The sequence below is a fragment of the Alligator sinensis genome, unplaced genomic scaffold (assembly GCF_000455745.1).
Source record: "Alligator sinensis unplaced genomic scaffold, ASM45574v1 scaffold218_1, whole genome shotgun sequence".
Taxonomy (NCBI): Eukaryota; Metazoa; Chordata; order Crocodylia; family Alligatoridae; genus Alligator; species Alligator sinensis.
Genome location: NW_005842083.1, coordinates 156008 through 173345, shown reverse-complemented (window position 1 = coordinate 173345; position 17338 = coordinate 156008). Strand labels below are relative to the sequence as shown.

Sequence of the window (17338 nt, the reverse complement as noted above, 5' to 3'; positions counted from 1 at the left end):
CCTTTCTAAATTTTCCCATTATATTCATTTAGTGCCAAATTCTGGGCTTTGATAAAACTACAGTCTTTGTTGAATCATATGTGTTGTTATACATTCATAGCAATAGCCTTATCTGCTTAATCATCTGTTAATGATTTTCACCAACTTGAAATATTCTGAAAGATACAACAGCAACAACAACGACAAAAATGGGAGCTTGTCATGATGAACACACCTCTTCCCTCCTTCCTTCATGACCCTTGGGGGAATGACCACTTGTGTTTTGATTGTAGGTGGTTTGGAGTATAGTAGTCCTGTCTCATCTTTAAATCCCATGGACACTTAAGAAGGAATATAGTGGTTTTAAAAAGGACAAATGTTTATTAATGTTTTAAAGGAAAAAATTGCATGTTAAGTTTAAGGTTTGCCGCACTTTCAGATATGATGATTGTCTTGGTTTGGCTTTTGCTGGAATCTAAATGAATTACAGTATCAATATTCTCTAAAGTTTGTTGATGTCTTGGTCAAGGCAAGTTAACTAGAACACACATCTCTTTCCCCAGGGAAAATATATACTGAATATATTTTGCTAAGAGGGACACAAATTCTCATTTGATTTTCGTAAACCAAATGTGTTCATTGATAGGCATGAAAGGACATCATAACTCTTTGAAAGTTTTCATCTAGGTGGTTTATGTTAATTCTGTGCTGGTGTGCCTCTTTTTTAAATCCACTTTTCCTCTGCCTTAATGGTTCTGAGCAGCCAGTCACCAGCTGTAATCTTGACAAGCTAAGCAGAGCCATCAATGAGCACAAGGAATTAACACAAACTGTCTCAGCACCAGAGATTATGATGACCCTCATGAGACTTTTCCATTGGTTAAATTTAATTCACAGAACAGTAGCAAATACTATGTTGACATTGAAATATTGTTGTTTATATTTTGGAAACTGTGTTGGTTATTGCTTTTCCACCTTGTAAAGAATAAGAATGCATTGGCTCCCAGCAAGAAAAAATAACCATGCAGAATCTTTTAGGTAACAAGAATGAACTATATGACTTCATAGACTGAATTAGTGCTTCATTTTTGTCTTCGATATCCAGAATTTCTTGGCCTGAAAAAAAATACTTATATCAGACATAACTACCAATGCTAGTCATTCAATATTTACTATTCTACTATGTAACTTCATTATTCACCAGCTAAATAATAAGTTAGTTTCAAAATGAGTATATAGTGCATCATAGCTTTATAGGCATGTATTCAGTGTTCTGTGTCAAATCACCATGTAGATCTCCAGGCTTAGGTAACAAATTTAAAAAATAAAATAAAATTAGGTGAAACTGACCTAATAAAACATTTTCCAGTCAGCAGAAATAGTTTTGATATTTCCTCAGACCTACTGAAGGCAGAATTGTATACATATGCACTCTTCCCTATGTTCATTCTGGATATGGCAAGTAAAAGGTCTTAGTATTGGTGTCTGAGAAATATTAGTCATTAATGAACCTTTGGAATCGGTGATTAATAGTCAGTTAGATTTAATGTTTTGGTCAGTGTTTTAATATAGGCTGCTCATGAGTTTGTGATAACTGCTTTATACATGATGAATTTTGCTGTGAACAATGATAAGTCACTGTATTGCATAATATTGTATTGAAATATGCTGTGTCTTATTTGTGCATTTTGCAGTTGTGGCACTAAAGTAGATTGTAATGTGCTAAGCGTGAATTTGTTTTTGAAAATGGACATGCAAAATTCTCAAATAGGATAGAATGGATTTCAGTGCAGTGTTAAACAATATATAATGTTCCCCACTAGAAATTGTAGACCCTAGAGTATTTACTTGGAAACCCAGAGCCACAGAAACCGTCATCTTGATGTCATGTTTAATAAATTTGAACTTTCTCTTCTCTCAGCAATGATGTGGACCAGCTTAACGCAGATTTTAATCATCAGCAAATTACAGGAGTTAACTGAGTTATGAAATGCTGATGCATAAACACATATACTGGTCTAAGTTATTTGGAAATGGACTTTATTTTACATCTGTATAGCTTTATATATAAATTAATTAAAATATTTATACACTTTCTTTCAAAATTTATATTCTGGTCTCCTAAAGTTAATAATTAATTTCCATCTCATTACAGTGATGGACAAACCTTGGATAACAATGGTTCTTCAACAGAAAAGGAGCTATCTAGAGTATATTTATGACGATCTTCCTGTCATTTTAGCTGATCAATACTACTTACAAATATTCTGTACTGGGAATACTCTAAAATCATACTAGGGGTTGAACTGGCCTTACCTGATCTCACACTAATGAAAGAGCCAAGGGTGGTTCACAGCCAACTTACCCTATCTTCTTCCCATTGCTTAATTGCTGTGGCAAGGTAAAATGTTGGATCTGGTCCCACTAGGTCTGTTACAGATCTTGCACCTCTACAAACTAAGAGTAGTTATATTAGCAGTCAATGAAATCACACTGCTATAATGTTAGCTATGGACTCAACAGAACAAATATGTACTCTTTTTATGTAGCAGCAACACGTAAGTCCTAACAGCCCACATGAACTGATTTTGCACTAAATTAATCTATTGTTTAGAGGAGGTAAGCTCCTTTCAGGTTTAAGAAGAGACTCTCCATTCCCTTGTAGGTGGTAGTTACTGAGGCGTGTACTGGTGCCTATACACGAGCTCTGGAATGGGGGAGGGGGCGTTTTAATTAGAGTGGCTCCCAGACAGCTGCTGTAAATAAAACGCCATAGCATTACCTGTAGTCAGCACCCCACATTTCAAAATGGCTGCAGGTATGGTTTAAGTAAAGCTTGTTTGATAAGTTTTAGTTTAAGTGCTGCCACCACCATTTTGAAATATGGGACGCTGAATGCACGTAATGAGGAGGCACAGTGGAACTTTTTAAGTGGAATGGTCCAGCAGACTTGATTAATCTAATTAGAACACATCAGAGCACATGTATAGGTACCTATAGGTACAAGGGAAAGTAGACATCCCTGCCTGCATCAAATAGATTAGTTCTCTGCTCCTTTGACCTCTGTTGTGGTCTCTGCTATGGGGCCACATGAATAGGATTATGTCCAAGTTTAACAACAATGAAAAACAAAATCAACACGATTCCTTTGAATCTCTCTAGTACAAATGGACAGAAAAGGCATTTTTCTAGGAGTTAGGACTATCAAACTAAGCTTGTCACAGGTGTATTTTTGAATCTCTAGAGTAGATTGTGATGAAGAAAAAAAACCCTTAACTTCATTCATTTTTCCTTTTTTCCAAAAGAGAAGAATGTCAGTGTATATAACTTCAAAACAATCTTTTGTATATGGACAGGCCCAAATATCTTGATACTGTAGATTTCTGTATGTTTTCTTGACTTTCAGAAGCCAATGCAATACTGTATGTACTGGCAAACTTAAACAATGTGCACCTGAAAAATGCTGTTGAAAGACGTATGTAATATACTTACATTTTTTGAACAAACATATGTCTTATACTGTGTATATACTACCTATCTAAACACATACTCCAATTATAAATAATAATATATCATCTTTATTTGATGCAATATGTAAATCCACAAACCATTTGCATTTAAAACTCTTTTAAATGCAAGTTTAAAACTCTTTTTAAAGGAATTACAGTAATATATATTTAAGTATTAAAACAAGTGTATTTTTGTTTTTCACAAATTTTCCAAAGATGGTTATGCTACTTTTTTTCCCCCAGTTTTTACCTTTTGGGCTAAATAATAGAAATGTAAATAGTATAACTAGTAATGCTTTTTGTAAACTAACATTGACCAAAGTCAATTAACAAAGAACTCTTGAAAAATTATAGGTCAGTATTAACTTTTTTTTGAATATTTTCTTTTATTCTGTTTAAAATCTGTAACTGTGATTGTATTTATAAGTTAAACTCGCGTAAATGGGATTTACAGGTAATTGCAAGCATTTTTCTGCATGCATTGTGCAAAATTACATTGCAGTGAAATATTAGCAGTATGTACATTTTTTATGTTGAACTGCAATAGGAATCCACATGTATCATAGCTGGTACATACAGCATTTACTAATATGGGTAGACTACATATTGCCATTGTTCCGATGTTTGTGCATGTTCTGGTGGGTATTTATTTTTGCCTTCAAGTTGTTCCTTTATGCCAAGTCTCAGCATGCATTTGATAGTTCCTTCCAAAACTAAACAGAAAAAAGAGAACTGAAGAGTTTAAGATGTTGGGTTTTTCTCTCTCTCCTTTAATACTAAAACAAATGTATTATATACATCAAGGCTTACTGTTAGTGGATCCTTGAGTTTGTTTTGAAAAAGTTGCTAAAATAATGTCATGCATGCTTCTAATTTCTAGTTATATTACAAAGCAAAGGCAGTTCTGGTTTCTCTATGGCAAATATTGTGCTCTGTTTCTAGGAGAACACTTGCAGTTCCATGTTCTAAGAACTGCCCCTGGACTGGGAAATGTTACTGTTAACTGGAAAATTGTTGGTGATCGTGCAGAACAAAATTTTGAAAACTATTCTGGAATACTCTTCTTTCCTGAGGTAAGATCATGCAGCTTAAACACATTTAACACCAATGGGAAAGCCATATGAAAACTGAAATTAATGCTGAGGTGAGAGAGGTTGAACACCTTTCCCCCCAAGATGTTTCCTGACATAAATGTTTTGTTCTCTTCCTCTTTGAGTTCCAATTTAGAAGTTCTAATTTCCTGATCTCTTAAATTAAAACCTCTTGTGAGGAATCACTATTCACATTCAAAGTATAGTTACTTGTATCTTGTACAGCAACAACTAATCAGTTTTACCACTTAAAATAAACAGGAATCGCTGACTGCATCATTCTTTGTTCATCTGCTGGATGATCATATTCCTGAAGAAAAGGAAGAATATAAACTCATCCTATATGACATCAGAACCCAAGGTAATGTATCAGGATACCCACATAGTGAAAGGAGTGGTATTTATATTAATGCTTTAGGTTTTACTAGCAAAAATGTAAAGCAATGCAAACACATTTTAAGGTGTGAATGTTTTCCCCCCATTGATTAAGATTTAATTGGTTCCTTATTTGTGTGTATGTATTTTGCCTATCTAATTCAGTGGAAGTTTATATATACTTCTTTAAGCAGAGCCAGCATAGGGCCTAATATGTTTATATTTACTAATGCCTTTTGGATACAGTTGTTATGAAGTAGGCTGCTATTTATAGCACTTAAAACAATTACTTTTATGCCACAAGCAGATTTTCCCATTTTCAATTGTTCCTTTAATTCAAGCAAGGCAGAATGTTCTAGTCCCACCTTTCACCTTCCTTCTGAGACAGTCGGCATTTAAATCTGTATTTATTACTAAAGCCATGGATAAGTTTACAGACAAAATCTTGTCTTTTACTTAACCTGTCTTCTGGATGAATTTTGGATGATATTCTGTTTTCTCGCATCATTTCATATTACACTCTTGTGCATTGTTATGCTTTTATAAATGTAGTTTAATTGTGATGTTGTATTGTAATTTGTTTCATGTTCACTATAAAACATATGTGGAACCACCCTTTTTGGTGGCCATAGGTCCTACCTCGGTGTGGGGTTGGCAGCAGATGTGGTTCCATACCAGCCATAGAAAATCGAACAATGTGATAACATCCTGCTTGATTAATTTCATTAACTATGTGATTGACTGCCTGGCATATAATAATGCAAACTGTTACTAGTATTAAAATAAATTTCAGTTGTTTGAAATTCTTTCTGATCAAATGCATTGACTATTTTACAGGAATTCCTTCAACGGGTGCTGCTGTTTTGGATAGCCAAGGGTATGAAGCTATTTTGACAGTTGAGGCTAGTGATGAACCACATGGAGTTTTGAATTTTGCTTCTTCATCCAGGATAGTTTTAGTCCAAGAGGGAAATAAAACCATCCAGCTTTTTATCAACAGAGAATATGGATCTTTAGGTTTGTGTAATTCTTTGCAATATGGAGGGCTTATATTTTATGAATGTGTATTTATTGGCCAGGTAAAAGTCAGGAGGAGTCATACCAGTCAGATGTTCATCTCTGTTTATACCTTTCTGACTTTTGAAATCTTATTTGAATAGTGTAGTTATTCCTGTCAAAAACCCAGAGAGGACAGTAACTAAATATTCTTCATTTTTATTCTAGCTTGGCAAGTATATTTCAGTTTGGGCCTCCAAGATGTAATATACAAACTTTGTCAGTAGCATAAGTGGGGGTGGTGGGTAGGAACTAGCCCTAGGTGCTGACTGGAGTGGGGGCACAGAAAGGGCAACACTGCACTGCTAAGCCAGCTACCATTGCTGTCACCAGCAGCCTGGCTGCAATTGCCATTCCTGTGCACCACTGCCACCCAGCTATCTCTCTGTTGCTGGGCATTTTGTGTTAGATGAATAGGGCATACAGATGGGCTGGATTGGAGGGGTGAATAGCAAAGGAGTAACAAAATTAATAAATGTACATTTCTTACCCAGCTAGGAGCAGTAATCATACTGTACCACGTGCCTAGTCATTATGCTAGGACAAAGCAAGCACCTGGTATAAAAAAGTGTTGCATCTACTTTGTCACAGAGAAGGAACCTCTGTCATAGTACCCTCTCCTTCTGCACAAGAAATCAAGGAACTAACCACAGTCCAATTTCCATTTAACTTCATGTACTTTTCCATTCCTTTGATGCTTTCTTTTGAAAAGGTAGAATATTGTTAATGATTATGGGTAGTTCTCAAATGATCCTTTCTTTAGGAATGTTGTTACTTTACTAAACTGTATAGTTATAAATTAGGGCATATAATGGTGATTTATGGCAACTATGCAAATATCCACTCCATGCATCATCTTTAAATTTCAGGAAATTGGTAGTTTCATGTTTGACTGAGATAGTTAATCACTTGATATGTAAAAAATTACTGACATACTGTAGGAGAAATATGAGCAAAAAATAACCACAAACCATACTCAATTTGCTTTTACATAGTTTATTGGTTTAAAAGGAGGATGTTTAGAGAAAGGCTCCCTTTTCTTTGGGAGAGGGGGAAATCAGCACTATTTGGTAAGGAACAAAGATGATTTCTAGAAATGACAGTAGACTGGGACTTAGGACAGGTATGTTCAGTCAACCTGATCAAGTGCTAGAGCTTCAGATACACAAGCAGTTGCTTTCATTGTTAATTGCAAATTCTAGAAGCTATGGCATGGCTGGCTGTCCTGGAAACAAGGAGCCGGCAATCCTTTTGCCTCTAATACTGGGGTAGTCTGTTTCGCAAGCCCTGTAGTCCCATTTGGAAGAAAGAAATATGGCTGGGGACTCTGAACTTTAAAGATAACATGACTCTACTGCAGACCTGCCTGGTTGATTGTTTCAGAGCCATGGACCTAGTGCTTCCCCACAGACTCACTGAAAGCTTTTGATCTAATCTATTCTGCAATTACCTGGCTGTAAATCAAGGATACCTCTTACTTTTTCTCATGCTTTTCCTGTCTTGCTACTTGGTTTGTAGTCATGCAGGAGCTAGAATAAAAACGTGGTTTGCTTTTGTTTCAAATTTACCAGGTGTTATCAATATCACATATACAACAGTTCCAGGATTCCTTAAATTAAGGAATCAGACAGAAGGGACCTTGGCTGAACCTGGAGTTGATTATATACCTGTCTCTGGATCATTGCTTTTAGGGGAAGGTGAAACATCAGCTGCCATAAATATTACTATTCTGGAGGTAAATTTTAATCCCTTTCATCAATATACAGTTGAATGAAAGCATAATCTGGTCCCAGTTTCTACATCCTGCCTATAATTTAATGTTGTATAATATATTTAATTGTGTTTCAGAAATAATGAAAACAGCTTTTTGCCTTAAAGGTAAAAATGGAAATCAAAGGGGTGCAGTTAATCACAGATAGCAGATACAAATAGATATACATAAATCAAATTGAACTGTCTCATTAAGTTTTACTCAATATCTAGAATTAAGAATACTGTTCTTCATTAACTACAAACTGTTATTAACTGATTTCTCCTTTTGTTTTTATTTTTTTGGTTTTTGTTTTATTTTTAGTGGGTTATTTTTAATGCCTTTAAATTCACAATGGAATTTATATTCAGGAATAGTTTGGTGTCACTGTAGTGACTTCTCTATGAAATTTAATGCTTTATCTGAATTGTCTTACATGAAGATTACTCTCAGACCCAGTACTATTTCAGGAAGGTAGAAAGATTTAACATGATTGCAATATTGGACTTAGTGTTGATTTTTGGGTGAATTGCAAATTGTTTCTTTAAAAGACCCAAAAAGGAATGTTTATTCTGTTTGTGTTTTTCAGGATGATATTCCAGAGGTTCAGGAATTCTTCCTTGTTAATTTAACTTCAGTTGAGCTTGTCTTGTATCCTATGACAACATCACCTCCCAAACTGGGTATATCATCTGTATCAGTACAATAATTACTTTTTCAATTTGTATTTGTTGTATGAATTTAATAATATTCTCAAGATTGACTGTTATTACAGTAGCTTAGTGACAACACATGTATAAGGCAAGAATAGCTAAAAGAGTTGGTCAGTTATCATAAGAACCAGGACTACAATGTATTCATTTCAGTTATTTTTACAGAAGCTATTTATTTAATGTATGTTTTTGTTTTGTTTTGTTTTTTAAAAGCCTTGATCATTTGGCTAAATGGTTAATATGAGGACTTCCTGTTGAAATTGAGAACTAGACTTCCAGTGTGAAAATACTTTAGGGGCAGTGAGAAAAAAATATTCTTGAAAATTTGATAAATGAATGATTATTTGCCTTAGTAAAATGTCTTTGGCTATCTGATTCAGCACAATGCTTATGACAGTTACACAGAGATGAGGAGCTGGTCTCATTCAAACCCAAACTGCTAAACAGAGGGATAATTTCTTCAAAAGTAATACTGAGAATTGATTGAATTTACCAAGGGATCTAGGGATCTATTATGCCTTTCATGTTAAGCCCTATATTGGAGACCAACGGTGTTGGAGGGAGTATTTTGCATCGTATGTTGTATTTTCAGGATCTACACAGGGATTGTGACCACTAGGCCATTTATTTAAAGGTGCAGTGACCTTTTCAGATAAGAATGGGGCTATGGAGCCTGCAGAAAAAAACCCCAAAAACATTCATAGTAGCTTGCATCCTTCATTCTCCGAACCCAAGGATTACTACTGTGTCTGGTTTACATTATATCTCTCCAGACTTCTGCATCTTTATGGAGGCTGAGCGCAATATTGTCTTAAATGTTTTGTCAAAAATATTGCCACCAGTTTGACTATTTTTATCCTGATAGTAGGGTTGTGTGAAGCTTCGATCCCTGATCTGATTCGGTGGAGATTCAGCCTGAATTGGTCGCCGAAACTCTGAATCAGAATCGAATCAGGAGACCCTTTAATCTCTCCAAATTGAACTGGAACCCTCTGATTTGATTTGGAGAGGTTTGGAAAGATTCAGCGATTCAGACATAGACACAGCTATAAATATTTTTTCTATATACCTCTAGGTAGCAGGCAGCTCATGAGTGCTGCGATGATGGGGCAGATGGAGTGTCCCACAGGAGCGCAGGGGCCCCCCCAGCATGCTCAGCAGCAGACCTGGAAGTGGACCAGAAGCACTTCCGGTGCACTTCCGGGTCTGGCGGGGAACACACAGGCTGCCCCCTGCCACTCCTGTGGGATGCTTCATCAGCCCTAGCATCACAGTGTTCACAAGCCACGCCTGGTACCTCGTACGTAGAAAAAACATTTAAAGCTGTGTCTATGGCTGAATCGCTGATTCTCTGAATCAACATTGAATCTTCAGATTCGGGTTTGGCCGAATCGAATCAGGGACAGTGATCCGAATCAACAAATCGAATCACTGCCCCCAATTCGGGCTGAATCCGAATAGAATACAGCCCGTTTTGCATACCCCTACCTGATAGTTGCTTACTCAATATGTGCTTGGAGGAAAAGTGACAAAATAATACTTAAAGCAGTAAAATGACCTCACTAAGTTTTTTTTATTGCTGCTTTACTAGGTTTGCTTTTGAGGTTAAAATTATATAATTCTCTTAATCTTCCATTCACCTTTATTATATCAGCCCATTTGGTTAGATCCTGATCCTGCTTCCACTGAAATCAATGGCAAAATTCTCATTGACTTTAAGGAGAGCAAGACTAGATCCTTAATGTTAAGCTTGTGTCCTTCTACTGTCTTTCTTTGACCTCTTTCCCCTTTTCTTTGCATGCCTATAGAAGTGACTGAGTTAATTCGTTACAGACTAAAAGGTAAATTGTAATACTCATGAATCATATGGGCAGTCTGAACTAGGATTAGTTCATTGATGACACTTATTTCATAAAGGAAGTGTAACACCTGGGTGAAGTACATTTAATATCTGCTAGAAGTAAATTCTGTAATAGGTCATTTAATCTTACCCTTCATTATACAAGGTACTTTGTCTCCTTGAATTACATTCACACAGCCCTGGTATGTCACTGGGATGAATTGGCACACACTGTAGATGCATTTAAATTAATGAGACAAAAAATTCAATATCATCCTGCATTTATTGACTCTTATATGAGAATTTTACCAATTATAGCAGGGGAAATTTAAGTTGGATATTAAGAAGAACTTTCTCACTCTGAGGATAGTTAAGCATTGAAACAGGCTACCCAGTAAAGGTTTTGGAATTTTCATCCTGGGAAATCTTCAAGAACAGATTAGATGAACACTTGACTGGGATGGTTTAGTGTGGGATGATCCTGTCTTGAGCAAGGGTTGGACTGCTGCAGTCTGTTCCAGCCCTACTTTTCTGTGATTCTAATTTTTCATTTCTCTCATCTACCCACTATATAATTTTCATGAAGGTATACATCCTAGCAAATATTTATTAAACCAATATTATAAAGGTCCTCAAAATAAGGAAGATAATAGCAGGGAAACTAACTGAGGATCAAGCACGATGGGGAGGGATTGGATCAGGGAAGCTGAAGGTATGAACAGAAGCATCTGTAAACCTTGGAACATACTCTCCTCAGAACCTGGAAAAGAACACAAGATTCTTGGGGCTTGACTATCTTTTGCTGTCTCACAAATATCGATTTTGTGAACTTAGTGACAATGTATTTCTCTGTTCCCTTCCCGTCCTGTTATAGTGGTTAACAGGGTAAAATGTTTTTTCTCCTCAATTTTTTTTTAGTTTTTGTAATGTGAGAAATGTCTTCTAAAAGATTAAAATGACAAAAAAATGAAGTTCCAAAGTTAAGGACTCAAAATTTAAAAAATACTAAAATTAAGGTTGCCCTTATGCATCTATGTTCTGAAGAAAAAACATGTTTTATACAAATCAAGCTGTAGGCATACCATATTGGGCACCAAAAAGTATTTGCCATTTCTTATATTAATTGCTCTGTCACTCAGTTTCTTGCCTATAAAATGGTGATGATAATATCGCCTTTTTACAGTGATATTGTGAAGATAACTACTAATGTTTGTGGAGTGCTCAAATGCTACTGTGATGAGTGCTAGAGAAAAGTCTACAAGGAAATAAATAAATCTCTGTTCAGAGTAGGTTTTGGAGCCTGTGCAGTAAATAAGACACGGCCCCACATGCTTAATGATCAAGTTAAAACAAAGTATTGGTTAGCTGCTTAGTCAAGGAGCAGTATTGATCCCTGCACTGAATTAAGGAACAGTCCTGTGGAAAGTATCTGTGTGATTGTAATCCATAAACACAAATGGTTAGATTAATTTGCTTGGACAACCTTAATTCTGACACCTCCTAACATATCAGTGCTTGGCCTCACAAGCACTTAATTTTTATAAGCTTTGCTAGTAATGCTGTAGGAATTGGATTATATAGGTGATGGTCATTTTTCAATGCTTTTTTCCCCAAATATTCCCAATTAATATATCCATTCTCTTCCTTTCACTGTAGTTTGGAAGATAGAAAAATGCATTCTGTGCACAAAGTTTGGGAAATGAAGTTTTAATTATACCCTAAAACAATATAAATGGATTTTCTTTTTTCTTCTTTATTTAATTTTTTTTTTTGTATTTTATCTTTTAGATGTAGAAGGCATGTCTGCTCAGATTATTATTGATGCCAATGATGGAGTCAAAGGAGTAATTGAATGGCAGAATACCAAGTAAGTCTCATCTTCCATGAAGATCATAATATGTGGGTTGGTTACTAGGATTCCCAGTGGCAAAACTCCCAGTGATGTTGATGAAAGCTTATCAGACCTTTATTATAGTAAAACAGTTTTAAAGATGGTTCATCTGGCAAGTGGAAGATCTTTCTGATGCTAGTGAAACATTTTAGGACTAGTGAAGTAGATCCTTCAATGTGCCTGATTTTCGGTCTTACCTTTTATGTTTTATGCTCTTGGCCTCAGCTGGACCCAGTAACGGAAAAGTTGAACCAGTTCCCAAATCCAGATAACAATGAATTTTACCAAATACAGTATAGATATAACCCAAAATCTAATTCTTTGTGGGTGTGTTTACACATGCACGTTTCTGGAGTAAATATGGTGATTTATGCTGACTTGAGGGTAAATTTGATACCTGCATCATGCATGTATGAAATTTACACTCGATTAATTACTGCGAAGTAACACACATGTAGATGGCTTACTACGCAATAGCACTGTGTGTGTGCACAGACTTAGGACTAACTTTATTCCCAAGTCAGTCCACACACAGCATTAATGTGCTTTAATGCCTGCACATATAGATGCTGACCTATTACTGTTTACTGCGCAGTAAATTTAAGCTGGTGTAAATGCATGTGTAAACATGCCCTGTGTATAGAAAAGTATGTTGTTTTCTGCTTGAAAGTTCAAGTTCATCCCATTCTAGATGGCTCTGTGCATATATGTTTCCTTATTTTATGACATTTATCTCCTTTCTGCACACATATGAATAAATGCAGGTAAGAGAATATAATTCTCTTCTTCATTCATGCTGTTGCATTGCAGCACATTTCTGTTGTAGTCACAGATCTACTTACATCTCCAAACTTCCTATGCAAGAGTTCCTATCATTGGGTACATATAGACAGGACTGATAACCATTTCCCCTTGTCTACTGTTAATTTCTTGGGACTAGGCCAGAAATGCCTGGCCTATGTATGGGCACTTTCCATGTATCTTGTGAGTCATAGAAAGTGGCTATGCTGACAAAGTGGCCATGTACAAAAATTCAGTTGTAGAAATTTTTCTACCCTTAGAAATGATTCTGGGAGGGGAAGGAGTACAGACGTTCAATCTGCAACCTCTCCCTCTCCCTAGCTCCTTCTACATTCCTGAAACTAGGGTGATCCTGATCTGAGGAAAGTGTGCACTATCCCAGTCCTTCTATTCCCAGGGGGATTGGAGCAGCAGGGCAAAGTCCCCTGCCTGCTTCCCTCACCAGGGATCATGATATAGAGTGAGAAACAGGTAAGGAGCAATTCCAAGTGGCAGAACTGTATGGCAAATACCCTGTCTACTTCTGCCACTGGGAACTCTGCCCTTAATGCCTCCACCAGGTCGAGGTGACCCCAGTCTCTGGAAGGCACTGAATCCTTTCCTCTGGCTCTACTCCTCCTAGCTCCCAGGGAGAGTTAAGCAGGTGGAAAGCATGAGCTGTTCAGTGTCCTCTGAGCAATATTTTGAGAGCAATTTCTACTTTATTGTAGTTATTTTACTTCTGGAGCAGGAGAAAAAGCTTGATTGCCTGCACACTTTTGGATTCTACCAGGAAAATGGTGATTTTCCCAGTAGAAATTGAATGTCTGTATGGAGCCATTGTATAAATCCTCCATTATGTGCTGAATTCCACTAAATAATATAAAAGTTATATTGGATATATGATTGACAGCACAAAGAGGTCTGCCTTGTACAGAAAGCGCTGAGTCATCTCATATGTGAATGTAACAATGATCTAATTTTCCATCATGTATCCAAACAATTAGATTATAAAGTATTAATAAAGTTGGAAAAGTAAGTATTTGGAACGCAGAAAATGCCCAGGCTACCTTAATTCAGACCTTTTCCATATGTATTGTTATATTTTAACTATTTGAACAAAATTATTTTTGATTTTACTATATAGGTGTAAATCTAATGTACATGTTTATAATATATAATTCAGAAGCAAGCACATATTACTTAGTAGCGGTTTAAGCTAACTTGCATATAACAGGTTGCATTCTAACCTTTTTTAAGGCAGATAAGTTGCCTGTTGCCGCCCCCTGCAATCTTACCTTTGTAATGATGCAGGCTGAAAACCACAAACTGGTAATAGGAAGTGCGAGATAAATTATGCTCAATGTTATTGAATGAACTAAGAATTTTGAGTACCTTTCTCATCACTGGGGGTTCTTTTTGATTTTTATTTTAGTTTTGAAATGGATGAAAACCAAGGGATTCTGACAGTAGTAGCATACCGGGACAGAGGATCATATGGCAATGTATCTTTGTTTTTCTATGCCCAGAATCTGGAGGCCCACCTGGGTTTGGATTATAACGTGTCCTCAAGGGTAAGAAACAAACATCAAAAACAGTGCTATTAATTTCCTAAATTTCTTTACTATTTGCAAAGCAGTGTATTTTTCTCAATTAGCTCAATCATGCAAAGTGACAGCCACTGCAACTACAGTGGCTTTTACTTTCGTTTACAAAGTTTGTAAACTGAACATAATGCTCTCATAGTGTGGGGCCTATTGTTCTTTAAATATTCTGAATAATGCATGTTTTAAAATATCAGACTTCCATTTTATTTGTAATGTTTGTTTGGAAAATTTATGCAACTCATATTTGGAAACAATGTTTCTTAGTAGATTCTTTACCTCTGGGCCTTTTAAAATATGGTTTCACTAAACATGGCCTTGTTTAGCCCTGATTCTGCAGTGGACTGATGATCTTCATTCCTGTTTTTAGCCAGTTTACAAATAGAGACATTCACAGTTCTGACCCTTGTTTCCATAGTGCAAATCTGTGAGCAGACTTGAAAAGCTGTATCTGGTTGGTGTTCTAAAACATGTAATGTCTTTGTATGCTTCCCCACCAGACTCTTTATTTTTCTGATGGAGAAAGGTATAAATTCATTGACATTGTGATTTTTGATGACGATACTCCTGAAGGGGATGAGAGATTCCAGTTAATTTTAACAAATCCCTCTGTGGGACTGGAGCTAGGGAAGAACACAACAGGTAAGATAGACTTCTCTATGTCCTTCAGTTTTTAACTCTTGTTTTAATTTCATGCTGCCCAAGAAATCTTTGTATTCCTGAAACCATTGTTCATCTGCTTTGGGTGATTTCTTTCCCTTTGAAGATACAGAAACCTGTAATGAAATCCATCTAAGTGCCAAGATTCTATTTGAAATGAATGGGTGTTAAAGTAAAACTTATGCAGAAAAAGAGCTTTGTGAGGAACCTCCATATTATTTTGTGCATTTGCAGGCTTCATGGTGCCTGCCTGGGGAGATCTTTGATTCCTTATTCTCAATCCCTCATTTCTGGTTCCCAGTTCCTTATTCAAAGAATTAAACTTTAAAAGAACATTATCAAAGTAAGAATATTTGTTTAACAATGACAACATATTGCAACTGAATTTGTTTGTAATAATTTAAACAAAGAAGTGGGTTTTGAAAGGCTGTTAGTGAAAAAATATTCCTTGGGTCACTTCCAGGGACACTACCTGTGGACCTCAGTTTTTTGCCTGTGGGCCACGTGGGGCTTCAGCTGCAGGTGCACCCCTATCCTGCCAGAGACACAAGCAGTGGCTGCAGGCACTCTTCCCATGATGCCACAAAAAAATGGTGGCAATGGTGGCAGCTGGATCTAAATGGCCTCCTACCCACATCTGACTTGGGTCATTCCAACCCACAGCTCGAAAAATCTGCCTACCCCTGACTAGTGTGTTGCAACAAAGCATAGCACATCAACTGTATGCATTAAACCTTGAAGAACTGTGATGTAGCTGCCCTTAGGGAGGCCTGGGACACCCAAGATGAAGACATTATGCATTATACTTAGCATCACATTACATTTGGAGGGGCAGAAATATAATGATATAGCACATGGTGTGGTCAGTGTGTCACTCCCTAAAACATGGTACACATGCCCTGACTAAGGATGCTCATATATTTCCTCTTTGAGTGTTGTAAGATAAGATAGATAGGACAATAATATCCAAAGAACGTCCTTTCTTCATGTAATCATTTTGGGCCTGATGATTTCTTCTCATTCTGGATGTCATCTCATGAGTATTACTTACCATGCATGAAGGTGACAGAGTCCTGCTTTCCCACTTAAGTTTAGTAAAATAAAAGTATACCAAATATGTAGAATTCCCTTTGCCTAGATTAATTTTACTAACAGGAGCCATCTTATTTGAATACAAAACTTGTTATCCTTAAATCATTTCAGCAGATGTGGTATGAATTGGGGAAGCAATACATAATGCCTGCCAGTTTTGATAATGCACTGAATCATGTTGTAAGCAGTAAATCTCTTAGTGTTTTGTGGCCAGTCCAACATAAAGCCCTACCACAGCAAAGTATTTAAGCATGTGCCTGACACTTGGACATATACCGCATTCCCAATGAAATTAATGGGAATGCTTATGTGGTTTAAGTTGATTAGGGTACAACCTTATAGGATCATAGGAAAGCAGGGGTGGAAGAGACTTTACAAGATCATCTAGTCCATGTCCCTACTCAGGGCAGGCGCATCCCTGACTAAACCATCCAAATCAAGTATCTGTCTAATCTGCTCTTGAATCTCTAGCATGGACATTTCACAACTTTAGGCAGCCTGTTCCAGTGCCTGACCACCCTCATAGTCAGAAAGTTCCATCTAATATCCAACATAAATTTCCCCTGCTGCAGCTTGAGACCTTTGGTTCTAGTCCTGTCCCCTAGTCACAGAGAAAAGCATATCTCCATATCCTTCAAGAATTTGAAGACTGTTTTCGTATCTTCCCTTAGTCTTTTCTTGTCCAGGGTAAATAACCCTCATTTTTTCAGCCTTTCCTCATAAGGCTTGCCTCCAAGGCTCCTAATAGTGTTTGTTGCTCTGTACTGGATTCTTTCCAAATTGCCCACATCCTTCTTGAAGTTTGGGGCCCAAAACTGGACATGGTACTCCAGATGAGGCCTCACCAGTGCTGAACAGAGAAAAAAAATCACTTCCCTTGATTTGCAAGTGACACTGCTGTTAATACAACTCAGGATGCTGCTGGCTTTTTTTGTAACAACAGCACACAGTTGTTTCGTGTTTTGCTCATGGTTTACTTTAATCCCCAGGTGCTTCTT

General features: G+C 36.7%; 1 protein-coding gene across 1 annotated transcript in view; it reads left to right on the top strand.

Moving 5' to 3' along the window:
• Positions 1–17338, top strand: part of ADGRV1 (adhesion G protein-coupled receptor V1) — a 253979-nt gene that overhangs the window by 130212 nt on the left and 106429 nt on the right. Inside the window, 8 exon segments of the mRNA XM_025204476.1 lie at positions 4431–4561; positions 4841–4940; positions 5792–5971; positions 7582–7745; positions 8350–8443; positions 12102–12180; positions 14420–14558; positions 15089–15230. Coding sequence (XP_025060261.1) covers positions 4431–4561; positions 4841–4940; positions 5792–5971; positions 7582–7745; positions 8350–8443; positions 12102–12180; positions 14420–14558; positions 15089–15230 — 1029 coding nt within the window.